This window comes from Ochotona curzoniae, unplaced genomic scaffold (assembly GCF_017591425.1).
Source record: "Ochotona curzoniae isolate NIBS_2020 unplaced genomic scaffold, NIBS_Ocur_1.0 contig_523, whole genome shotgun sequence".
NCBI lineage: Eukaryota > Metazoa > Chordata > Mammalia > Lagomorpha > Ochotonidae > Ochotona > Ochotona curzoniae.
This window is the reverse complement of record NW_024466459.1, coordinates 1,626,386-1,652,379: the sequence shown is the minus strand read 5'-3', so window position 1 is coordinate 1,652,379 and position 25,994 is coordinate 1,626,386. Positions and strand designations below refer to the sequence as shown.

Genomic DNA, 25,994 nt, shown 5'->3' with positions numbered 1-25,994 from the left:
CTCAAATGAAGGACTAACATTTGGAATCTTGCCTGTTTCACTGCATTTTCCCCCTAAAAAGATCCTTTTGTTGTATAAGCATTAGTGTGTTTTAGGGCAATACTTCTTAAATGTTAATGTGTGCATTAATTAAAATCCTCGCTAGCGCAGATTCTGAATCAGTAAGCTTTGGGCGGACCTGAAGGTGGGTTCCCAGGGGAGACTCCTGCTGCTCCAGGGACCATATCTGGAGGAGCAGAGACATTGGGCACTCTGAATTTTGACTTCAAACTTCATGAGAGCTATAAGAGGGGTACTAATGAATTGAAGCCTTTGTCAGTGTGAAGATTATGGATATTGAAAATAACTTTTTGTAAAATGTTATCTACTTCTATTTTGTTAGAAATGCAGTTACCTGTTATTTCACAAAGCTGTAGGTCCTTTGCACTTGCAGCTAATACTCAGAGTGGACTTGAGTTTCCCATCTAGATTAACCAGTTCTCGTTTTTTCATGACTCAAAAGTTTGACTCGGGACCAGTAAACTCTTGATCTGGAAACTGAGTGAATGATAGCCAACAAAGCATTATTACTGTGCTGCAGCTTGGTGAAAATTAGATATTTCTAACTCTCACAGAACTCTTAAGCATGTACTTTATGAAATGATTTTAAAGAACAAGTTTTCATTTCTAAAAATTTGTTCCAGTTTTTACAGGCAAGGATGAGTGGTAAAAGTTATTTCAGTCATCTTTTTTAGTCAGATATTCCATAAAGTTTGTGTTTATGCTCTTTGTAATATTAATGCACAATGAAGACAGTCTTTATTGATATCTGTACATCACCATTTCCCTTTCGCTGCAGATTTATCTTGTACCTAAAAGTTTGGCTCGGAAACGCATCTGGAATAAAAAGTATCCCATTTGCATTGAGCTTGGGCAACAAGATGACTTTATGTCAAAGGCTCAGACAGATAAGGAAACTTGTGAAGAAAAGCCAGCAGCTGAGAGGGAGCTGGCCAACGAGGACCCCAAGAAGCCACTGCAACCTCCAGAGGGAACAAGAGCTGGTCAGCGAGATCAAATATTGTACCTCTTTGGGAGAACAGGACGAGAAAAGGAGGAATGGTTTAGGAGGTTTGTTCTGGCATCTAAGCTGAAGTCAGAACTTAAGAAGCCACTTGCTGTCTCTGGAAGTAAATCAGGTAACGATATTTGTGTGAAATGCTTGGTGTGTAGGGGAAAAGGAGAAAGATTGCTGGGTGAGGGGAAGCAGGAACATCTGACTTGCTTACTCTGCCACCCAAGTGTTTTCTCATGGCTCCTTTACCCTCTATGCTGATCACTGCAACCTTTTTACACCACTTGGGGCCCGTCCTGATCACCCTGATTGAGAGCCATGCAGCGTTTTGCCTTTACTCTGGCTGGACATGGTGCTTACTGTGGGAGCAAACAGCAGCTCCTCTTCCCTTCCAGATGTGGTACTTATTAGAACTGGCCTGTGTGAATCAGATGTTTGCAAATCACTGTGCCAGAGTGAGGCTGGATGCAAACAGTAATTGGGATGATCAGAGAGGGACGAAAGCAGCATGGGTGTTATTAGGGGAAGCTTGTTTGGATAGAGAGGAACCAGGATGGAGCCACTCTGGGGCTTCCCCTGCCAGGGCTTTGTGTCAGGTTATATGAGTTGTTTGGGTCTCAGATACTTCCTTTGCTTTCTTCCCAGCAGATGATCTATACCCTTACCAAACATATACTGAGCTTCATTTCTGTTGGGTTCAGAACTAGCTTCAATATATCCTAGTGCTAGGGCTGAGATCTAAGAAGCCTCTTAGAAACAACCAAAGGCATCAAAAATCTAGATGTATGGGGATATTACTGGATATATTTGTTTCCCAGTGCTGCCAGGACAAACCACAACAGACTTGATGGCTCAGAACAACGAATTTATTATCTCACAGTGCTAGAGGTGAAGAGCCTCAATCCAAGGAATCAGTATGGCTGAGTTCCCTGTGGGCTCCACTGAGGACCTGTCCTTGCCTCTTCCTAGTTTCTGGTGTAGCCATAAGTCTGTGCCCTTATGGGTGTATCACTCCGGACTCTGCCATTGTCATCTGGTGTTGCCTTGTGTGTCTCTCTTGTTCTTAGAAGGACACAAGTCAGACCAGAATGACCTCATTTTAATGAATTCTGTCTATAGTGACCCCATTTTCAAATAAGACTTCATGTACTAGGGATTAGGACATTAGTGTATCTTTCGAAGGACACAGTCAAACTCCTAAAACCAAGTAAAAGAAAATTCAAGGGACAAGTGTTGTAGCAGATGACACTTCATGTACTTGGGCTCCTGCCACTCATACGAGGAACTTGGATGGCATTCCTGGTCCTTGTCTTTGACCTTGCCCAGACCTTGTTGCTGTGGCCTATTGGAGAGTGATCCAGCTCCTCACTCTGCCGCCAGCTGTCCCTCTCTGTCTTTCTGTTTCTCAGATTAATCAATATTTGAAGAGTAAAAAAGCGAATTCTAATAGATCACCTGGCATGGCTCTGAGTCTGGGCTGTCTGTTTGGTAGCCAGCAGCCTGGCGCGGCTTTAAGCCCTTGCAAAGTGGCTAGTCCAAACTGATATGTATTCTCAGTGTAAGATGTACACTAGATTCCAAAGTTGTTCCAAAAAGAAACGTATCCCATTAACTGTTTTCTATCTTGGCTGCGGTTAGAATGATAGCATTTTAGGTACATCAGGTTAAATACTAGATAATTGGCCTTTCATAGCCACAGGCTTCTTATCCACAGACTCAACACCAGTGGATCAAAATATTCTTTTTCCCCCCCAGATTTATTTATTTTTACTTGAAAGGCAGATTTACACACACACACACACACACACACACACACACACACACACACACACAGTCTTCCATCTTGTGGTTCACTCCCTAAATAGCTACAGTGGCCGGAAGTGAACCAGTCCAAAGCCAGGAGCTTTTTCTGGGTCTTCCACATGGGTACAGGTACTGAGGAACTTGAGCCATCCTTTGCTACTTTTCCAGGCAAAAGCAGGGAGCTGGATCAGAAATGGAGCAGCTGGGTCTCAAGTCAGTACTCTCATGAGTTGCCAGCATCACAGGCTTGATAAGGCATGGCACTTACCCCAATCAAAAATACTCTTTAAAAGTTGCCTTGGGGCCCAGCACAATAGCCTAGTGGCTAAATCCTCAACTTGCATGCACCAGGATCAAGTCCTGACTGCTCCACTTTCCCAAATAACTCCCTGCTTGTGGCCTGGGAAAGCAGAGGAGCACCACTCAAGTGCTTGGGACCCTGCACCTGCATGGGATACCCAGAGGAAGCTTCTGGTTCCTGGCTTCGGATCAACTCAGCTCTGGCCTTTGTGGCCACTTGGGGAGAGAACCAGAGGATGGAAGATCTTTTTCTCTCTGTCTCCTTCTTTCTGTATATCTGCCTTTCCAATAAAAATAAATGAAGCTGTAAAGTTGCCTTGCACTGAACGTTTTTTTCTTGTCATTATTCCCTAAATGATACAGTGTAACAACTACCTTACATGATTTACACTGTAGTAGGTATGATGAATAATCTAGAGATGGCTTCAAGTATAGGATGCATGTAGCTTCTGTTGTTTTTTTTTTTTTAAGATTTATTAATTCAGAAGGCAGAGTTATAAAGAAGGAGAGACAAAGATATCTTTCACCTATTGGTTCACTCTCCAAAGGACCACAACAGCTGGACTGAGCCTAGCCATGACCATAGCCAGGAATTCCACACTGCTTTTTCCATGGGTGTTAGATGCCCAAGGATTTGGGCCATGTACCTCTGCCTTCCCAGGTGCATCAACCGGGAGCTGGATTGGAAACAGAGAGATATGAACTGGGATTTGAACCAGCACTGACATGAGATGCAAACACCACTGGCAGCAACTGAAGTCACTATGCCACATGCCAGCCCTCTGTTCCACAGCCTGTATCATCTAAATGGCTTAAGCATCTCAAATGTTGGTAGCTTCTATGGGTTCCTGAAACCAGCCCCCAGGAAACCTAGGGAATGACCGTGTAAAATAAATTCTGTTTGTTTCTTTTCACCTTTTTAATGTGTCTACTGAAAAATTTAAAGTTACATATGTAGCCTGCATGTATCTGTTGGAAAATAAAGGTCTGCTCCACTATGCATTGAAAGAATCAAACAAACCACAGGGGTAAGAGCCCTGCCTCTGCGCTCAGAGGGCCACCCAAAGCAGCTTTGCAAGTGACATGTTAATTAGCTTATTTTTAATGAACCTGTGTTTTTGGAAATCCTGCCAGGAGTCCCCAGACTTGAACCCAGCACACAAGAAACCCAATGATAAGAGTTAGAGATGGGGGAATACCTTCAGTGTCCTTACTTAGACTGAAAGCAAACACAGCTGCACTCATTTCACTAACAATACCTGTTACTTTTACACACTATGAAGTGAGATATTGTGGCAAGTTTAAGTTTCCAGAGCTACCAAGGGTCAGTTGGTGAGGACCATGCTGTTCCTTAAAGCCATGAAGGTGGGCCTGGTGACTCTCCATGGCTAGGTCATCTGTCCTGAGCAGATGGAAGGCCTCCTGCTGGCTGGCTGCCGGTCAGGAATAACCCCAGGAGGAGCCAGAGTCTGGGGAGAACAAGCTGTGTGGTTGCATGGCAGGACTCTAATATGACTGCTGGACAAGCAGGTGCTTGATGTCATCAAGATCCGTAATCCACAGAGCAGTTGTTGCCCACAGGGTCAGGGTGCAGTAACAGGATGAGGCCACTGCAGGTGTGGACGAGGTTTTATTCCTCCCTTCGGTCTTGGAGAGGAGGTGCCTGTGGATTTTGGCTCCTGCTGCTCTGTTTGCTTTCATCTTTTTTTTTTTTCCTTTTCTGTTTTTTTCCTACTTTTTTTTATTGAACTCTAGATTTCATTTGAATTCTTTTTTGTTGTTGTTTATTTTTAACTAATTATCATTTTTCTCTTTTTTTTTTTTAAGATTTTAAACTTGTTATTGGAAAGTCAGATATACAGAGAGGAGGAGAGACAGGGTGGAAGATAATCTGTTCATGGGATTGAATATCTTTGTCTTTCCTTCTCTCTATAAATCTGCCTTTCCAATAAAAAAAATAAATATTTTTTTAAAAAGAAAGTAGAATTTGTGTGATGTGATTATAAACTGTCTTGCTGCTCCTGGTAGGTCCCCTCACTTGCATTTCCCACGTGCCCTGTGTGAAACTTCACAAAGTGTCTGCCTAGGTTTTAGATGTACTGTGCTCTGTCATTGCTTTTTATACATGCTCTTCCCTATCTGAGCCAGGAAAATGGTAGCTATCCTTGAAGATAGAGCCCAGGTGTCATGGTGTGTGAGTGACAGATGTATGTTCCTCCTTCCCTTGCCCTGCAAGTCCTGTGGTCCTGCTGCAGTCACTTAGTACAGAAGGTTGTGTTCATCTGCATTGGTGTCTAAGTTCAAGGGCAGGCGCTGCGTCTTCTTTTTAGTGCATAACTGGTCTAGAGAATGTGTTTGATGAATAATTTGGTGAAGGGAAGATGGTGTGTTGGAAATTGTTGTGAGCTGTAGCTCTAATTGCCTTTTGACTCACTTTCTACTTGATCCTGACAGTATTCACAAATCTATTGTGATTTAAAGTCTGTCAGTTCTTTCTTATCTTTTTTCTTTCTTTTTTTTTTTTTTGATAAGATTTATTTATTTATTTTTGGGAAATCTGCTGGCTCACTTCCCAAATAGCCACTGTGGCTAGAGCTGAGCCAATCTGAAGCCAGGAGCCAGGAGCTTCTGGGTCTCCCATGTGGATGCAGGGTCCGAAGCACTTGGGCCATCTTCCTCTGCTTTTCCAGGCTACATGCAAGGAGCTAGATGGGAAGTGGAGCAGCCGGGATACAGACCAGCAGTCACATAGGATGGTGGCCCTTGAGGCAGAGGATTCGTTTGTTGAGTCAACATGCCAGTCTTGGGGTCTGTCAGTTCTAGCACCAACCAACCCTCCAAGACCTGGGAGGAGACTGGCATTGTGGCAGTGACATCAGCATCCAGTGTCAGAGTGCTGCTTCAGTTCTGCTCTGCTGATGCAGCTTCTTCCACCTGGGAAGGCAGTGGGAGATAGTCCAAGTACCTGGGCTCCTACCACCCTACCTGGCTTCAGCTTGCTCCAGTCCTGACTGTTGTGGCCGTCTGGGAAGTGAACCAGCAGATTGAAGATTTCTGTTGCTCTGCCTTTCAAATAATATATCTACCTACTGGACATTTGTCATTCTCCCATTTGTCTGAATTGTCTTAGGAATAAAATCTGTCCAAAAAAAAAAATCAATCATGGATAGCACTAAAGTAATTTTTCAGAGTGACAACTGTAAATGTTCGATAGCATATTAGCTGCCTCTGCTTCACACAGTGAGTGGTGTTGTTTCTGCATTCGCCATGTCTTCCTTTGTGCTCATGGTCCTCCCTTCTCTGCCCCAGGGCTTGTGCCCACCCACAGCAGACACAGCAGCCCCTCCGGCCACCTGACACATAGCCGCAGCAGCAGCAAGGGCAGCATGGAGGAGATCCTGTCACAGCCCAAGCAGAAGGAGTTGGCAGGCAGCGTGCGGCAGAAGATGCTTCTTGACTACAGCGTGTACATGGGCAGGTGTGTCCCCCAGGAAAACCGCAGTCCCCACAGGAGCCCTGTGCAGAGTGTGGAGAGCAGCCCCACAGCTGGGAAAAAGGTAAAGCTGTCTACCTTAGTGGAACTTCCCTCCCCTCTCCTCGTGCTCCTTTCTGCCTGTGAGACGCTTCTTGTTTTGTGCTTGTTCGAGGCACTTGGGACACAGTGATGAGCAAAATAAAGGGTCCTGTTCTTGGGGGCTTGCCCACTAGCCAGGGAGAGCAGGAAATGAGCATGAGATGATGATAAGAATGAAACTAAAGCTTAGTAAAGGAGGGTGGAAAGTGGCCAGAGCTACTATTTTACAAGGGCAGTCAGGGAGGTCTTGTTGGAGGAGGTAACTCTTGGTCAGAGATCTGAGGTGCAGGAGGGCGTGTTCCAGGAGCAGGGACCAGCAAGCACAAGGGCTCTGTGGCAGGAATGCAGTTGGGGTATTCAAGCACAACAGAGAGGCCAGTGAGGCTGGGCAGTCTGCTAGGGCCACAGGGGGAGGTAGGGAGGCTGGGGAGTGGGCAGGGTCTTATTGGACCCATCCCAAGAGGGATGGAAGGCCCTGGGAAGTTTTGAGCAGGGAGCAACATTGATATAATTTAAGTCTAAAAAAATCATCAGCTCCTTGCAGAGAGTTGACGTTTTGAGGCAGAGAGAGGGCAGGAGGTGAGCATTGCAGTGGAGACTGGGCTGAGATGCGTGTCAGGGAGGGTGGCCAGGTGGGCATTTAGGGAGAGGACCAGCAGGTGAAAGATCTCGCTCTCTTTCTCCTTCCAGATTAAATAAGTTAGTAAGTAAGTAAATAAATAAATAGTGTTTTAAGCTAGTTTCAATTAAATAAAACAAACACCCTATTTCCTACTAGTGGCCCTTTCTCCCTGGGTGCTTGGGCTCAGGAAAGTCAGGAGGAGAATTGGTCCTTGACCTAAGAACGTCATTTAAGAAAATACTTGTTTTCTGAAGGATTTTCTTTACTTACAATCCCTGTTTGTTTGGGAGCATTGTTCTCTCAGTGCATGTGGCATCACATGGTCCTGGGACACCGATGTCACCGCCCATCCTCCCACGTAGCGTTGCCGTCAGGCTTCTGTGGTCCACATGTCTTTTGAGCTGCTTGGTCCCTGTGAGAAAGCCAATCATTTCTCCTTTTTCTAAATCTGATGAAAATCCCTTAATGCTGTTATACTTCCTGACCCCATTAGGCAGAGCATGCAGTATGATTTCATCCTTTTGGTGGTCATTTAGACTGAGTAGAACAGAAGTAAACTCAGGCCTGGAGTCGTGAGGTGAGAGGGCCTCAGTGCAGGGTTTTTTCTTCCTGTGAGGAGGTTGCTTGTGTCATGTAGTCAGCTTTACCTTGAACCTACCTCATCCTTGTTAATTTAGTGGCTGATATGTATTGGGGATTGAGGTCACTGTGTCCACTTGGCCTCTGGATGCTTGTGGGAATGTACCTTGGCTTTCTGGGTCATCTGATAAATGATTAGATAAGATACAGATGCTTGGGGCAAATGCTGTGGCAGAGTAGGCCAAGTTTCCACCTGCACTGCCGACATCCCATGTGGGTGCTGGTTCAAGTCCCTGCTGTTTCACTTTTGCTACAGCTCCCTACTTATGACCTGGGAAAGCAGCAGAGGATGGCCCAAGTCCTTGGAACCCTGCACCCAAATGGGATAACCAGAAAAGGTTCCTGACTCCTGGTTTTGGACCAGCTCAGCTCCAGGCACTGTGGCCATTTGGGGAGTGAACCAGTGAATAAAAGACCTCCCACCTGTGTGGGACACCCAGAAAAAGTTCCTGGCTCCTGGCTTTAGATGGCTTAGCACTGGCTGTTCAGCCACTTGGGGAGTGAACTAGTGGATGGAAGTTCTTTCTCTCTCTATCTCCTTCTCTCTGTATATTTACCTTTCCAAAAACAAATTGTATGATTAAAAAAATTTACTGTTTGGATTAGGGGAAGGCCTAATCTTCTGAATGTTCAGTATTTGGTTTGGTAGTGGATTTACACAGCCATTCAAGGCATAAGGAAACTGTATACATATATGCTTGTGCCTATATGTCTGTCTCTGCCTCTCAATAAAAAAAAAAGATATTATTCTACAGTTAAAAAATTATGGGCTCCAGGGCCTGCCATGGTAATTTAGTGGCTAAAGTCCTTTCTTGCATATACCAGGATCCCATGTGGGTGCCAGTTCTAATCCTGGCGGCCCCACTTCCCATCCAGCTCCAGCCTTGTTGCCTGGGAAAGCAGTTGAGGACGGCCTGCTTTGGGACCCTGCACCTGTGTGGGAGACCTGGAAGAGGCTCCTGGCTCCTGGCTTCAGATAGGTGCAACTCTGGCTGTTGCAGCCTCTTGGGGAGTGAACCAACGGATGGAAGATCTTCCTCTCTGTATATCTGACTTTCCAATAAAAATAAACAAATCTTTCCCCGGAAAATGATGGGCCCAGAGCAGCAGCCTAGTGGCTAAAGTCCTCCATGCCTGTATGGGTGCCACTTCATGTCTAGCTTCCCTGCTTGTGGCCTGGGAAACCAGTCAATGACAGCTCAAAGTCTTAGGACCTTGCAGCCATGTGGGAGACCCAGAAGAAGCTCCTGCCTTCTGGCTCTGGATCCGCTCAGCTCCAGGCTCTGCAGCCACTTGGGACAGATTTTTTTTTTTTTTTTTTGAGCAGACGAAGGATCTTCTCTGTCTTTGCTCCTCTCTGTAAATCTGACTTTCCAATTAAAAAGAAAGAAATTTTTTAAAAGAAAGAAAAATAAGTAAGTAAATCTTTTATTAAAAATGGTATACTGCTATAACTTGGTAAGCCTTGAAAACAGGAAGTGAAAGAAGTTGATCACACACACTCAGAGCACCATGTAATACTGCATTTACAGGGACTGTCTAGAATAGTCCAGTAGTCTAGTCTCTAGAAAACTGGTTGTTTCCTATGATTGGCATGGGCCTGGGAGAAGGGCCAGAGTGATTGCTAATGGGTACAGAGGTAGTTAGCTTAGTGGTAGTGTTAGCTACCCAACTCTGTGAGGATCTAAACAGAAGTGTGTGTGTGTGTTTATGGTAAAATATACATAATTGCCATTTGATCTTTTTTATTTTAAAGTGTGCAGTTGAGTATAAATACATTCATAATGCAATCACCACCACTGTTCTCTTCATCTTATAAAGACTGAAACTGTAACCATTAAACATTAACTTTCCTTCCATTTCCTCCTAAACTCCCAAGCCCTGGCAACCACCAGTCCACAATCTGTATTGTGTGACACTTATAAGTACTTAATGCAAGTGGAATCAGGTAGCAATTTTCCTTGTACTGGAGCTGGGCTCGGTTGAGGCTGGAACTATACAAAACCTAGACTCAGTTGCTAAACTCAGTTTTACTTTGAAAGCCTAAAAGTAAATGTAGGGCATGGTGTGATGGCTCAGTGACTGGATCCTCACCTTACAGGTGCCAGGATCCCATGTGGGTGCCTGTTCATGTCCCAGCTGCTCCACTTTTCATCTAGCTATTTGCTTGTGGCATAGGAAAGTAGTAGAGGACAGCCCAAAACCTTGGGATCCTGTAACCATGTGGGAGACTTCGGGGAGGCTCCTGACTCCTGGCTCTGAATCAGCTCAGCTCTGGACATTGCAGGCACTTGGGGAGTGATCAGATGTAAAGACAAAGTAATTATACCTGGGTAGTGGGATCAATGGTGTTTAGTTGTTGACTTTTTAAAAATTTTATTTTAAACTCAAGTGCATATATCTGTCTATATAGAGAGGGATAGACAGATCTTCCATCCACTGGTTCACTCCCTAAATTAACCCAAATAACTATATTAGCCGGAGCTCTGTCAGTCTGATGCCAGGTGCCAAGAGCTTCTTCTGGGTGTGCCCCATGAGTGCATGGGTCCAAGCACTTAGCCATCTTCTGCCTTCTCAGTACAGTAGCAGGAAGCTGGACTGGAAGTGGAACAGTCAAGATTTGAACAACATCCACAAAAGATGCTGGTGCCACAGATGCAGATGGTAGCTTTATGTATTATGCCACAGGACTGGCCCTGACCATGGGTATTTTCTAAAATGAATATACTTTATGTTCAGAGGAAACTAGCTACCAGTGTGAAGACCGAGTCCTGGCATGAATCTTCTCCTGGTCCAGGCTGTCTCTGCGGCACCCATGACACCTGTCTGTGGGTTAATCTGTCTTTATAGCAAACAAGCTGAGCTGGCCTCCATGCTGCTGCTGATAGAAGAGGTAGCACCACATAATTGAGTAAATCCATTTCATTGTGTAATTCTAGATGTTAGATTTTTTTCAGGATTTACTTATTTTTATTGGAAAGGCAAATATACGGAGAAGAGGAAAGACAGAGAGGAAGATCTTTTATCCGCTGATTCACTCCCCAAGTGGCTGCAACAACCAGAGTGAAGCCAATATGAAGGCAGGAGCCAGGAGTCTCTTCTGAATCTCCCATGTGGGTGCAGGGTCCCAAGGCTTTGGGCCATCCTTGACTGCTTTCTCGGGCCACAGGCAGGGAGCTGGATGGGAAGCAAGACATAAAGTGGCATCCATATGGGATCCCAGGCATTGTAGATGAGGATTTTAGCCACTAAGCTACTGGGCTGGGCCCCTAGATGTTAGCTTTTAATAAAATGTTTCTCTGTAAGTGCTCGATTTTGTTGCTTTGTTTCAGGTTTGAGCTACTGAACTCCACTTACTCACATTTGGAGACCATTTTGCAAAGCTACCATTTCTAAATGTATATGTATAGATGAGATGGTAATGTGAATATTCTCTTTATGTTCCAGCCACATTATTAGGAAGTGTGTCCACCTTTATCCTTTAAGCTCTAAAAATTTTATGACATTTGCTGGAAATAAAATGTTGCAGCCTGTTGACTACAGACTTGAACACCGAGTTTCTTTGATGCATTATAAATGTTCTGCTGCTCTTGGATTTTTCTTTGTTCCCAGTGAATCTGTGGAGAGAAGCCTGCCTGAGAAACAGAAGCTATTGAAAGGAAAAAACAACCTACTTGTCAGTTATTTCAGCAGTTTATCACATCACGTGTCATTGGCTTGGGCATATGTTGTGAAATAGCCTTTGTTTCTTGCTGCTTTGTGCTAAAACTGTTTCCAGTAAGTGACTAGGGTTGTAAGGAAAGGATAATGAAGAGTAGCTTCTCCCTCTTGAAAGGGAAAGGCAGCCTGTGTTGGTGCGAATCTGAGGGTGGTGTCCTCGGAGGGCAGCATCTTAGCACTGCCTGCGTGGCAGATGGGCATTGTCTTTGCTTGGGTGTTGACTCACGATTCTGTACAGAAAACCTGAGGGGACTTGATGACAGTGGCCAAGGAAAAGCTGACCCAGGTGTAGACCTTTTAGACTGAAGTGTAGGTGTTCAAGCAGAGAGAAAAGTGACTCAAACAAGTTCAGACGCCTAGTGGTGTTTGAGACAGGTTTAGAGTTCTCCCCTTCTACCTAGACCTGTTCTTGGTTCATGTCAAGATGATTCCAGCACTGGAAAAATAGACACCACAGCCATTAGAAAGTGATTCTTGACTTCTGACATCATATGACTGATAAGCATTTGTTTTTTTGTTTTTTTGTTTTTTTTGTTTTTTATTGGAAAGGCAGATGTACAGAGAGGAGAGACAGAGAGGAAGATCTTCCGACCAATGATTCACTCCCCAAGTGAGCGCAACGGGCCGATACTATGCCGATCCGAAGCCAGGAGCCTCTTCCGGGTCTCCCACGCGGGTGCAGGGTCCCAAAGCTTTGGGCCGTCCTCGACTGCTTTCCCAGGCAACAAAGCTGGAGCTGGATGGGAAGAGGGGCCGCCGGGATTAGAACCGGCGCCCATATGGGATCCCAGGCGTGCAAGGCGAGGACCTTAACCACTGCGTCACCGCACCGGGCCCAGCATTTGTTTTTTTTGTTTTTTTTGTTTTTTAAAGATTTATTTTTATTATTTTTTCATTGGAAAGGCGGATATACAGAGAGGAGAGACAGAGAGGAAGATCTTCCGTCCGATGATTCACTCCCCAAGTGACCACAACGGCCGATACTATGCCGATCCGAAGCCAGGAGCCTCTTTAGGGTCTCCCACGCGGGTGCAGGTTCCCAAAGCTTTGGGCTGTCCTCGACTGCTTTCCCAGGCCACAGGCAGGGAGCTGGAAGGGAAGCGGGGCTGCCGAGATTACAACCGGCGCCCATATGGGATCCCGGGCATGCAAGGCGAGGACCTTTAACCACTGTGCCACCGCGCCGGGCCCAGCATTTGTTTTTATAACAGGGTTTATGATTTTTTTTAAGTGAGGTTCAGGGCCTGAGTTGTGGCAAAGTGGGAAGAAATGCTGCCTGTGATACCAGCATTCTGTATGGGTGCTTTCTGAGTTTCAGCTGTTCTCTCTCTCTATTTATTCATTTCACCTGAAAACAGAATTAGAGAAGGGGAGAGAGAAAAACCAGCTCCCACTGGTTTGCGTGAGGTCTGAGTATGAAGTGGGCAGGATCTCCTCCTCTCTGTATATCTGACTTTGAAATAAAAATAAAAATAAATCTTAAAAAAAAAGATTAAAAATTTTTTTAAAAAAAATTAATGATATTAATGTGGAAACAATGGTATTACCCACTTTCCTGTAGCCCTTGACCCTTTGTACCCTAATCAACTATTAAAATATGTACATATATCTGCACACCAAGCACCAGTGCACAGGCCGAGGTGGGCACTGTCAATAGCCACCCAGGGTGGGTAGCACGAGTGTGAGATGTCGATCATGCACACAGGTGGAATGGGTGTGTTCACATAAATCACTGAAGGAAAGAATTGGCACGTAATTAAAGATTTCTGCATTTCTAGATCTTTTGATCTCTGCCTTCCAAACTCACTGCCTGTAAGGTTATAGTCTAATTAGAGCCCTCCAGACAGAAAAATGTAGCATCAGTGGGATAGTTGCCTCCTCCTGCCATAGATAGCAGGAGCAGATGGGCAGAAAGTAGAAGAGCAAGGCTCCAGGTCAGACTGCGGTGATCGTGTCGTGTCCTCTGCCTTTAAGTGATTGAGTTCCTGTCTTCCTAGGGTATTGCAAAACATGGATGAGGCAACCTGAGAGAGTCTGGCATGTGGTGGATGGCAGTAGTAACCACAGTCACCATGCTGTTGTGTTACTGAGTCAAGCCATCCCCCGCACCTACTGCTGAGACTTCACAGATCATGTGCGATCATTGCTGCTGTTTCCTTCTCTTTATCCCTGTCTCTGACCCTCACCAGGCCTGAGGCTGTGGCCTAAGGATTAGCCCAGGAAGTTGGAGAAGCAGGTTTGCTGCAACAGAGATGGGGGCTGCAGTAACTGACTGGGCTGATTGGTGAAAACAGGTGTAGAAATTGCCTGTAAACTGAGAACAACTTTCTAATTCTGAACTGTGGTTCTTCATCTTGTTTGTTCCTTTTCTTACAGTACTTTGGTGCCCACTTAAGCTCAGTGCCCCTGGGGCTAAGACCCAGGAGTCAGCAGTTCTCAGCACCTTGTGAGTGCCTTGATGTCGCAAGAATCAGGTCAAACTTGAGAGTCCTGGATTCTGCCCGGATGAGATGCCAGCTGAGCCTTTGCTGAAGCAACGATAGGCCAGCATTTGTCCAAAAGTATTGACACCAAGCTGATTCAGGAGACAGGACAGCCTGGCTGGGCTGAGTGTGTGCAGTAGGAGCCGCACAGAAAGACTGCAAGGAAAGGAGCATGAACAAAGACAGTGTTCTAGCTGTGATGGCAGCTTTTGTTGTTCCCTTCTCTGTTCGCCAACATGATGTGAGACTTGTAATTTACAGGGAAGAAGCGAGCCTCCTCTTTCCACAGGGAGGGACCATCAGTGAGTTTGTAGCAATAAGCACCTGTCTTATTCTCCAGTTGCTTCTTAGCTAATTTTGGTCCCTTTTCTTTTGCCAGTTGCCAGAAGCTCCCCCCTTGGAGGAGGAAGAACAGGAAGCCTGGGTGAACGCCTTGCTTGGAAGAATATTTTGGGACTTCTTAGGGGAGAAATACTGGTCTGATCTGGTGTCTAAGAAAATCCAAATGAAACTCAGCAAAATAAAGGTATCACTTCCACATGAGAGCATTCAAACGTCCACACTGCCAATGCAGGAAGTTTTGTACCCAAGTGAAAACGAAGTGGGTGTAAGCATTTAACAACTGAGGGTCGTGAATATTTCTCATGCAGCACATCCGCTCATAGGCCGGTCTTTGATCCTGGGACCGTGTCTGGAGATTTGTTGAACATTTCTGTTTCCTTTTGTATGTTACTCCCTGTTCTGGGTAATGATCTCAGAATTTAGTTTGGGAAAGTGTGATCTTTAAGTTAAAAACGAACTTAAACTGCCTGGCCACAGCTGGCCAACGTCCCAGTGCCACTGGGCTCATGGCACACACTGGGCCTCCTTCCAAGCACTGTGTTGTAAACATGTCTGTGCTTGACCTTTGCTTTTGGCCAGATGGTACTTTATTTTGGGCTCTGGCTTTGCTGAAGAAACACTCCTGGTGTTAATGCAGGCCCACTTGAAAGTGAGTTTAAATCCTGTAAGTAGTCCTCACTCACTGTCATGGAATGGCTTGTTTGCCAATCAAGAGAGCTTATTCAGGTTCCTTAGAAGTTTTTTTTTTTAAAGATTTATTTTATTATTTTTTTATTGGAAAGGCAGATATACAGAGAAGAGACAGAGAGGAAGATCTTCCGTCCGATGATTCACTCCCCAAGTGACCACAACGGCCGATGCTATGCCGATCCGAAGCCAGGAGCCTCTTCCGGGTCTCCCACGTGGGTGCAGGGTCCCAAGGCTTTGAGCTGTCCTCGACTGCTTTCCCGGGCCACAGGCAGGGAGCTGGAAGGGAAGCGGGGCTGCCGGGATAGAACCGATGCCCATATGGAATCTCGGGCGTGCAAGGCGAGGACCTTAACCACTGCACCACCGCGCCGGGCCCACCTTAGAAGTTTTTTAACCCAGTGTAGCCCCAGTGAAGGAAGAGTCAGTTTGGTCCCCCAGTCTTCCCTGAGAATTTCCGTGGCTAATTGTTTAAGTGTTTAGATTGTGAGTACATTTGAAAGCAGAAAGAATGCTCCTTCCCTTAGAGAAATGCATGACACATAAGTTTGCCTGTGATTTCCAAGTTCAAAGACTCTAGGTTCAGAACGTGAGCTCAGGTAAAATTAGATGAGAAGGTAAACGTGGATATGCAGGTGCATTTATTTGGTTTCTGTCATTCGTTTGGGTAGAGGACTTCTTGGCTTAATCAAGCTCCAGAAAGTTCTCTCTGGCCTCTGCGTTAGTGTTTTCTCTTCCTCAGCCCTGTACTGACCAGGGCTGCTTCTGGACCAGAAGGGCAGATTTGGAAGCAGAATTTGGGGTTGGACTTTGGGAGGGCTATGCTGACCTGTGTGCCTGAGGTGGACTGAGGGTTGAGCCCACTTACCACTGGTTCTGTAGGGGAAATGGCCAGCTGCAGGTCGTTCAGAGATGTCAGCAGCCAACTCTAATCCACTCAGCCTATTCCTCCTTGAAAGCAGAGTACTGGAGTCGCTGGCTCCAGGCGCAGGGGCAAGGCTGCAGGACTGGCCCCACACTTCTCAGAGACTGTCTAGTACCCTTCCTGAGTGGAAGGGCTGCAGTCCCTGGAAGTGTGAAGGGAAAGCAGGATTCTGCTTCCTGCTATACCTATTCCTAGTGAATTTGAGAGGGAGCATGCTGCCCTTCTCATGGGAGGGGAAAGTCCAGGATGCCTCTGTCCCCTCAGCAGGGCATGGTGGGTCCCCTCTTCCCAGGCAGTAAGGAGGGAGTCTGCTTTTTCACTACTAGTCATACAGGTTTTTGTAAGTCACACACATAATCTTCCTTTTGCCTTCTCAGCTCAGAAGTACTGACAGGTTAGCAGTGCCAGAGTTCAGAGACAAAGGCTGAGTTCCCTCCGTCATGCTTTGTAGACCAGGGAGGCTCTAGCAGTGGGAAAATCTGGAGGTCAGGACAGAACCACCTCTGTGCGAAGAACTCTTAGTAGCCCTGGGAGGAGCCAAACCTTCAACCTAAATGGATTCTGGTTAACAGCAGTCCCGAGTTAGAGTGGGATCTGGAGAAGCCTCAGTTGCCCCTGCGCATGGATCTCCCCTCTCTCCAGGTTCTCCATCTCAGGTCCAACACAGGAGGATTCTTTCCTGCCCTGCAAGCTCAGATTATCACCCGTGCATGTGGTCATGACTTGTGAAGAGCAGCCCTGTTTGCATATCTCACGCCCCATGGTGGGTCTGAAGCAAGCTGAGTTCCCACCTCAACAGCAGGTGTGGTCCTCTCCTTGGACCCAGGTACTTCTTGTGCCCGTGACAGCAGGTGGCTGCCATCAACACACACAGCTTGGAACTTAGCACCCACTGACCCCAGAAAGCTTGCCCACCACTCCCTCCAAAGGTGTGTCAAACTCTGATTTGCCTTAGCGTATTTCCCAGATCACTTAACCATCTCAATCACTGTTTATTTCTTTCTTCCAGCTTCCCTACTTTATGAACGAGCTAACTCTGACAGAACTGGACATGGGGGTGGCTGTGCCAAAAATTCTGCAGGCCTTTAAGCCTTATGTGGATCACCAAGGTAAGTCTGAACCGGCCCTCGCACACACATCACTGTTGAGATGAGTGCTGAGCTGTTTCTGTCACTGCAGATTCATTACCTGGCTTTGGTTTTAGAGGGAACTGGGAACTTCCTTAACCTCTGTTTCAAACTGAGTGTCTGGCTTGTAACAATCACAGTCTCGGGGGAGTAGATCAGTACCCCGCTTCCCACTCCCCACTCTAATCCTGTAGTCTCCTGGATTGTTACAGGGACACCTCTAGCCCAAGGATGCCTACATATGGGAGACAGGGCCTCTTGGGGGCAGGGGGCGGCAGCACCGGCTGGGGGTCTGGATCTACTCACCCCTCACACAGCTCATGTGTGTGCCCACCCGGGCGCTGGGGCCCTGCCAGGAGCTGCTCCAGCGTATGTGCTCTCATCCTTCCTTTGCCCAGGCTTGCGTCTTGCAGTTGTTTTGATTTTCATGTCTCACATCTTTGTGATTTGTATACCCGTAGCAGGTGCTCGGTGTGTTTGAAAAATGAAGACATGTTCTTAAAGACAGTGTTTTCAGACTAAGGCTCCCTGCTGCAGGAAAGTTGTCTGATTTGTTTTATTGTTGTTTGAAGGATTTATTTTATTTATTTGAAAGGCAGTGTTGTTACAGAAGGGAGAAACAGAGCAAAAGACCTTCCATCTGCTGGTTTACTTCCCAAATTGTTGCAACAACCAGGCCTGACCAAGCTGAAACCAGGTGCCAGGAACCACATCCCTGTCTCCCACATGGGCAGCAGGTGCTCAGCACCTGGGCCATCCCCTGTATGCAAATCAGTAGGGAGCTAGTTTAAAAGTAGAGCACCTGAGACTTGAACCAGCCCTCAGACATGGGATCTAACATCTCAAAACAGTGGCTTAACCCTCTGTGCCACAATGCCAGCCCTTCAGATTTGAATTTTTTAAATATGCCATTGACACAATATCTGTACCTAGTCTTGTGAGTAGGAGACAAAAGTTGATTACAATGTGGACGGAGTTTACACAAAGCTTTTTTTTTTTTTTAAGATTTATTTTTATTTATTTGAAAGACAGAGTGACAGAGAGGGAGAAACACAGAGCTATCTTCCATCTACTGGCTCACTCTCCAGATAGCTGATATCTGAGTCTGAGTCGCCTGCATGGGGGGCAGTGGCACATCACAGCACAGGTCAGCAAGAAGCCGGGTCAGAAGCTGAGCAGCTGAGAAAGTGGCACCAGTATGGGGATGCCAGTATTACAGGCAGTGCCTCAACCCACCTCTCCACAGTGCCTGCCCCACATATCATGTGGGTTTAAAAGGAACTTGACAGGGACAATTTAGTGCACAGGAAGGAGCTGGATGAGGAAAGAGAGTGAGCCAGAGAGGCAAAGAGAGCCACTTGGGCTGCAGGAAGAAGCCTGTCGCCACATGGAATGTATTTCCATTATGTCTAAGGATGGCTCAGGAACAAGGGTGAGGGTGCGGGTGGGGGTGGTAATTGCAACTTTCCAATAGAACGCTGCTTGTTCCGAAGCAGATGTTAGATAAACTTTGTGGACTCTAGAAGCTACTTTTCTGTCTGCATGATTATATCAAATGGCTCTTAAATCCTCATTAGTGACATCATTTTTTCTGCCATTATGTGCAGCTATGGCAGGTCTATCAATATTGCAGCTGACAGGGAGGCTGGATTTCCATGGTTCTATCATTACGTTGATGTCAGAGGAATTAGGTGGAACAGTATTTGCAGCTGCTGACACCTGCATGTTGAGGTTGTTGTAACCCCTCAGTTTTGTCTACACCTCAGTATGTCTGTGGAGTCCTGGATACATCATTTCTGGATCACCAAAAGTAAAGCCTGAAAAGGTTTCAATTGTTGGTGAATGGTTTAACTAGAGTCCTTGTAACCCCATGCCTAATTTTGAAAGATGTGACATCTGTGTGTTAAGCTCCTTGCTGGAAGTTTCCTCCCATCAGTGTACAGCTTCTTCAGCCTCAGCTGGCCTCTCTATTGCCTTTTGCTCTTTACTTCTTAGAGGAATTGACTTGGAACAGGCCGGTCAATGATCAGCTAACACAAGCTTCCTGGGAATTGGGCTTTTGAAAAGTAAATTATAAACACACATGTTTTGTTTTCTAATGGATTATCAGTCTCTTGGGATTGTTTTTGCTGAATTAGTGGAAATTTCCAAAGAGGTGGAAGTGAGTCCCATTATGGGGAGCTCTTAGACTTTAAACTTAAAAAAAAAAAGTTTATTTGAAAGACAGAGGGACACAATGATGACTCTCTCTCTCTCTGGTTTTTCGTCTTGTCGATTCACTCCTTGGTGGCTGTACCAGCTGCAGCTAGGCCAGGCCAGAGCTAGGAGCTCCACTGGAATCTCCTACATGAGTTGTAGGAATTAAATACCTGACCCATCTCATGCTCTGATATTGTGCATTCAAACCTCAGCAAACCCTTTAGGCAGCATGTGTGGTCACTGTTGCCAGTGATCACTCCACTGGAGTGGTGACGGTTGTCATTAATGCTTCCTCCACGAAGCAGAGCCAGAACTGTGGAGAAGCAGCCTCCTGAGCTCCTGGAGACCCTGGGGCGAAGACTGATGGATGCTTGTCATTTCAGTGTCAGTTGTGTTTCCTGTGTTACCAAGGGAATGCCCACTTAATGCAGGGGCATTGATAGTTGAGCACCACGGCCACCCTGGATGGCCTCTGTAGCATGAGGACCCCTGTGTGATGGAGCCCCTTTATGTTCCTGCCTTGGGCCCCTTTGCAGAGAGCCTCTCGGGCATCAAAAGCTACTCTGCTCCTAACTCCTGGTTTTGTCCTTGAGCACTACTCAGGCAGATGGTTAGAGAAGGCAGCATTTGAGATAAAATGCCTCACCACAGTCTTCATGGTGGTCAAGAACCTGAAGAAAAGAGCCCTGTTGGGGACAATGGGCATACACATCTTCCTACTCACGCCGCTAGATTTGTCCCCAAAGGGAGGACAACCGTCCTAGGAGCTGTTACACCCATTCCCCAGGCTGGCAAAGCAGGGGCCGCCTCACTCCCTGTTACCTAGCCAGCTCTGTGCAGTGCGAGTTGGACACACTCCTGGGTGTCCAGGGTGTGCTCTGCCTGTTGAGTCATTATCATAGAAGCACATTTTCCTTTACACCTCTTGCCAAAAGAGCCTCAGGTGAACACAAGGCAGGCACATTCATTTTGTTAGAATGTTTACTTCAATTTGTGTCTGTTTTGAAAGATCCAAACCACTCTTGAGTCCTTTGTATTTCTGCTGAGTGCCAGCACCTCAGGGAGTGCATGCAGTGGTGTTAGAAGCAGTCACTTCCCAGTGAAGACCCAGAATATGCACGCAGCAAGCAGGGATAGAGTGAGGAGACAGGATGGGCTGGCAGTGACAAAGAAGAGGCCACCACCCCATGCAGTGCCAGACACTGGTCAGTCAGCTCTCTCCTGAAGAACAAGACAGGCTGAGAAACCTCTAGCGAAGCCATGGCCCAGGCCCCATGACCAGGAGCCATCTCCTCTCTCAGCTGTCCTGTGTTTGCTAACTGTGGTTGGAGGGGGAGGGAGGGACAGATACTGGCCACTGGCCAGGAGGGCTGCAGTGACGGGGCTGGAGACAGCAATCTACTAAGCTCATGTCCACATCATCCCATTAGTTGAAAAGCAAACAAAACCTTCCATCTTATAAGAAGTAAAGTTCTGATACCTTCAATGTGACTCCATTCAAAGCTAATGCATACTATTAGTAATTCATTGGAAACCAGGCTAGGATTCCCGAAGAAGTGAGCGTGTTTGAATACATACGGTAACCATGTTATTTCAGTTCATTTCTTCAAAGCTGGAGAACTTACACAGCGATAAATATCTCCTTGATTGACCTTTTCTTGTTTGTTAAATTAAAAGTCTGTGGACATTTAGCCTGTTGCCCTGATTCCCTCTCTGCTGGAAGCAATTCACAATGAAATGACTTTATGCCAACAGATGAACCCTTTGTGTCCAGGAAGAGTAGCTCTGGAGAACAAGTTAGTTAATGATATTGAATTGCATAATGGAAGCAATAAATACAACATATGTTTGGTCAGTGTTACTTCAAAGAAGGCTGTCTCAATTGACTTGCATTAAACTTAATTAAACCAGGTCATTCATGGAAAATGATTACCTTCAAGTATGATAAAAAGAATTTACTGAACCAGATTGCAAATTTTTCTGCCTTTCATGAGGAACCACACCATTAGTGTTTTTTGAGGTTGAAGTGATGCTTCTCTCTGAGGGGTAGCATGTAGGGGATGAATTATTTGCTATAACTGCTGACAAACTCTGCTTTGTGTGAGCAGTGGCTTCATACTAATTTCCTGCTTCCTTGTAGATGTTGTCATTTGTCTTAAAAGTTCTATAAAAGTTTATTAATATTTAAACAAAACACCTGCTTGGCGGCTCACACGTTGATTGAATGTGTGTAAGATATTACAGACTCAGCCTGGCTTATCTCACTGGCTAGACTGTAATGTGTTTCCACAAAGCGGGATGACACCAGCTGCATTGTGGACTCCTGGTCAACAGCCATCCCAGTGAATAGTGAATGCCCCTAAGAGGTGTTCTCCATTGGTATTAGTGTCTTTTCTAAAGGTTAGAGGTGTGTATTTTTTTTAAGATTTATTTATTATTATTGGAAAGGCAGATATACAGCAAGGAGGAAAGACAGAGAGGAAGCTCTTTCATCCGATGGTTCACTCCCCAAACAGCTGCAGTGGCTGGAGTTGAGCCAAACTGAAGCCAGGAGTCAGGAGCCTTTTCCTGATCTCGCATGTGGGTGCAGGGTCCCAAGGCTTTGGGCTGTCATCTATTGCTTTCCCAGGCCACAGGCAGGGACCTGGGTGGGAAGTGGGGCTGCTGGGATTAGAACCAGCACCCATATGGGATCCTGGTGCTTTCAAGGCGAGGACGTTAACCACTAGGCCATCATGCCCAGCCCATGTGTATGTTTTAAAAGACTTATTGTCTTATTTAGTTGAAAGGCAGAGTTAGCGAGAGAAACAGATTTTTCTGTCTGCTGATTCACTATCTGCATGGCTGCAATGGCCAGGGCAGGGCTGGGGCTGGGCTGGAGCAGGCCAAAGTGGGTGCTCTAAGCCCAAAGCTTCATCTAAGTCTCCCACATGAGTGCAGGGGCCTGAGCACTTGGGCCATCCTCTTCTGCTTTTCCAGACATGTTAGCAGGGATCTGGATCAGAAGTAGAATAACTAGGACTTGAACTGGTGCCCATATGGAAAGCTGGCTTTTACCTGCTAGGCTAAAACACTGGCCACAGGATCAGGTTTGTAAATTAGGGTAGAAAGTGATTCCTGGAATTTTTCTGTATAGTACAGGGAATTCAAAGTTAATGCTTCCATTTCCATGGATAGGCAACTTCCAGAAAAAAAAAGGGTTAATATGTTTTTGTCACTGTCCTTATGCTACTGAAACAAATGGGATCCATTTCCATGGTCCCCAACTACACTGGGCAATTTTGGGAGGTACTGATTATCTCAGGTCTGTGAAGACCCGCCCAGCCCATAAAGATGGCTCTCTGCCCATTCCACCTGCCCCCTAACCCGGTCAGGAGACAGCACCCAGCATCTTGGGTCCAGGTCAAGCCATTTTCTTCTCCTGGGCACATAATATGAGGAGAAGCAGCCTATGTGTGCACGGAATTCACAGTGACCATTTTTGTGGGTTCTGAAAAGCACCTTTGCCGTGTGCTGGGACCACGTGCAGTCTTCTTGACATGCTGTCCTCTTGATGTGTGAGAAGTGTAAGCAGTATACCCACTTCCCACATGATGCCCACTTAGATGCTTTCTAAGACGTATTCTGTATTGTCATTCATGGCCATATGTTTCTTTGGGGAGGAAGAAAAAACCTTTTTTTTTTTTTCCATTTCTCCAGGACTCTGGATCGATTTGGAAATGTCCTACAATGGGTCCTTTCTGATGACTCTCGAGACCAAAATGAATTTGACCAAACTAGGTAAAGAGCCTCTTGTTGAAGCCCTGAAGGTTGGAGAAATTGGCAAAGAAGGGTAAGGGGCTATATATGAATTTACTAACCTGTCCCTTGGGGCCCAGCTCTTCCCTCCCATGCCTCTGGGACGCAGGTGTGATGGGCAGTTGCTCCCTGGGTGCCTGATGAGCTCCTGTGTGAGCGCTTGTTCCTACAGAGCTGCAAGTTTTGTCCCCCATAACCGTGACAATCTTCTCAGCCCTGCTCAGCTGCGACAGTAATTGAACTTCGGTGCTGCACACATCCACCTGCAGCATCCCTCACTAAGGCGAGCAGGACAGACATGTGTGAGCAGTGAAACGCTCTGCAAGGAGTCCTCAGGGAGGAAGTCCACTCCCCCGCTTGCCCCACAGACGGCAGTGTGTCCAGCCGCCCTCTGCTCTCACCTCACCTCACCTCACCTCACACTGGGGATGGTTTGTCCCTGGATGATTGATTGTGAGATGTTGTGAGAAGCACTCCCTCTGAGTTAACACAATATTGATTGGCTTGGTAAACTCTCCACTTCCTTAGTAGTGGCCCAGGGCTGTTGTATTTAGGAACACTCCAAAATTGAGAGGTAATCCAGGCAGCTTGATTTTTTCCCCCCTTAAATGCCTAGGAGGGTTAACTGGCACTGTCAGTCCCACGTACCCTAAAATGACTGCTCTGACTACAAACTTACATTATGTTCTTGTTTTTACCACGTAACGGCTGCTAGCTAGAGTCTGTTCCTTGCACCTTAGCCTTTCTTTGTTGGGCCCCTTTTGAAGTCCCCTTCTCAGGTCCCTTATGAGACTTAGGCTCTCAGATTTCCACTTATTTACAGTGCGGGTCTAGGGCTTGTCTTCGTGTTTGGGAAGGTGGGAAATATTCTTTTGCCTAGTTTATCCTAATTTATCTGAGTTGCTTAACGAAATGTTCCTGTTTTAATAGTGGAGAATTGTTATGCAATCTAACCTGTATCTGTGCTATTTTCCCTTCATCTTTCTGCTATTTGTTAAAATGTGTTTGGATTCGGCAATCTGTGGATTTGTGGTTTCTGGTGAGTGGTATTTATCAACTCCCCACGTAGCATTTCATACCCTGTAAGTGCTGAGCCTTGTTTGGGTCCCTGTGAAGCTGCAAGGAAGCTTGTCCTTCTCCTGTTCCTAGACAGAAAGACGCAGCCTGTGGACCTCAGGACTGCAGACCAAGTGCTGAACGGTGTTTCTTGGCAAGGACAGTCTTAACAGACTTGGCCAGTCTGGATTGTGATGGTCCTCACCTTGTCCTCTCTCCCACACCCAGCTGGTTTTCATCAGTCAGGCCTTGTGAGGAGGGTGGCGGACTCAGCTGCTTATAACAGGCAGCACTGTGGGCAGAGCTGGTCCTGACACTGGAGCCTGAGTAGATGGGAACACAGCCGGGCAAACTTGGGTTGGAAACACTTGTGTATGGAGCTGCTTCTGGAAACAGCCCTGTGCCAGCAGAGAGGAGCAGGGAGGCCATGTGGAGGAGGATCCTGGGCATCAATTGGCAGTAAAGCCAGGTCCCCACAGGCCTTGGCCTCAGTTGTTCCACGTTCACTGCAATTCAGTTGGTTCTCATGACACAACTTCAAGCTCATGAAGTCTGGCTATGAGAGAATGAACATGTGTCTGAGCAAGGTGTGCTTCCATAGAATGAGTAGAGGGAAATTTTGTGCCTTTGGAAGGTGGTAGTATTATATTTAATTTCTAGTGTATTTTCTAAAAATTATTTATCTGTAAGGTAGAGCAAAAGAAAGGGAGAGATAGAACTTTCATTAGCTGCTTCACTCTCTAAATGGCCTCAATGGTCAAGGTTGGGCCAGACTCAAGCTAGGAGCTTGGAAATACATCCAGGGTTCCCATGTGGGTGGCAGGGGCCCAAGTATTTGGGCCATTTCCCCCTGCTTTCCCAGGTGCACTGGCAGGGAGATATCTGAATCGGAGCACCTGGGCCCTGAACTGCTGCTGCAGTAACCTGTTATGCTACAATGCCAGGCCTCCTAATGTATTTCTTTCTCTCTCTCTTTTTTTCCCTCCTAATGTATTTCCTAGGTACCACTTTTTTCCCCTAGAAAGTCTGGCATAAAATGTTCTGCTTCTTCCTGTGCTGATATGTGATTGGTTAGCATTTAATTTTCAAAACAAAAAAGGATACTGTCCAAAAACACATCATTTGGGATAAAAAAAAAAACTTTTCTAATATTTTTTTGCATGAGGATCTCTTCCAGAAGTGAGCACTCTGGATTCTTATTCCAGAAAGCTGCTTTTACACGCATCCTTTGCCTCAGTTTCTGGAAGCATCAAGAGCCTCTGGAAGCCCTTTTCTGACTAGAAACAGAATCCCAGGAGTGATTCTGAACTCTGCTTCTCCACTTCCTCCATCATGAGGCTTGAGGCTGAATGGCAGGGGTAGGGAGTGGCTGCAGTCCAGGGCCATTCAACCCAGATGCTCATTCCTCACATGCTGTGTTTTGGGTGCTGCTTTCTAGATTGCCTCTAGAGTCTGGTGTGCTCTAAACTCTCTTGAGTGACAACAACAGCAAGCCATCTTTGCCTTGTAGATGACTTGGATCTCAGGGAAAGTGCTGGAAGTCATCCAAAGCGATGATGGTTATGCAATTTAGAATATTAGACCCATGTAGAATATCAGGGATAGAAAATTCACTTTTTCATACATATATGATGCCAAACACATTTCCCAAAGCCTTTTCAGCAG

General features: G+C 46.2%; 1 protein-coding gene across 5 annotated transcripts in view; it reads left to right on the top strand.

Annotated features, from left to right (window-relative positions):
• TEX2 (testis expressed 2) overlaps positions 1 to 25,994 on the top strand; it is an 82,237-nt gene that overhangs the window by 46,456 nt on the left and 9,787 nt on the right. For 3 of the 5 annotated variants that reach the window (XM_040989511.1, XM_040989508.1, XM_040989509.1), the window contains 5 exons: positions 839 to 1,178; positions 6,467 to 6,714; positions 14,575 to 14,721; positions 17,159 to 17,258; positions 23,175 to 23,307. In XM_040989511.1, the coding sequence (XP_040845445.1) occupies positions 839 to 1,178; positions 6,467 to 6,714; positions 14,575 to 14,721; positions 17,159 to 17,258; positions 23,175 to 23,307 (968 nt within the window). Of the gene's footprint in view, positions 1 to 838; positions 1,179 to 6,443; positions 6,715 to 14,574; positions 14,722 to 17,158; positions 17,259 to 23,174; positions 23,308 to 25,994 lie in introns of all 5 variants that reach the window. The other 2 variants (XM_040989510.1, XR_005884800.1) reach the window with 2 other exon arrangements.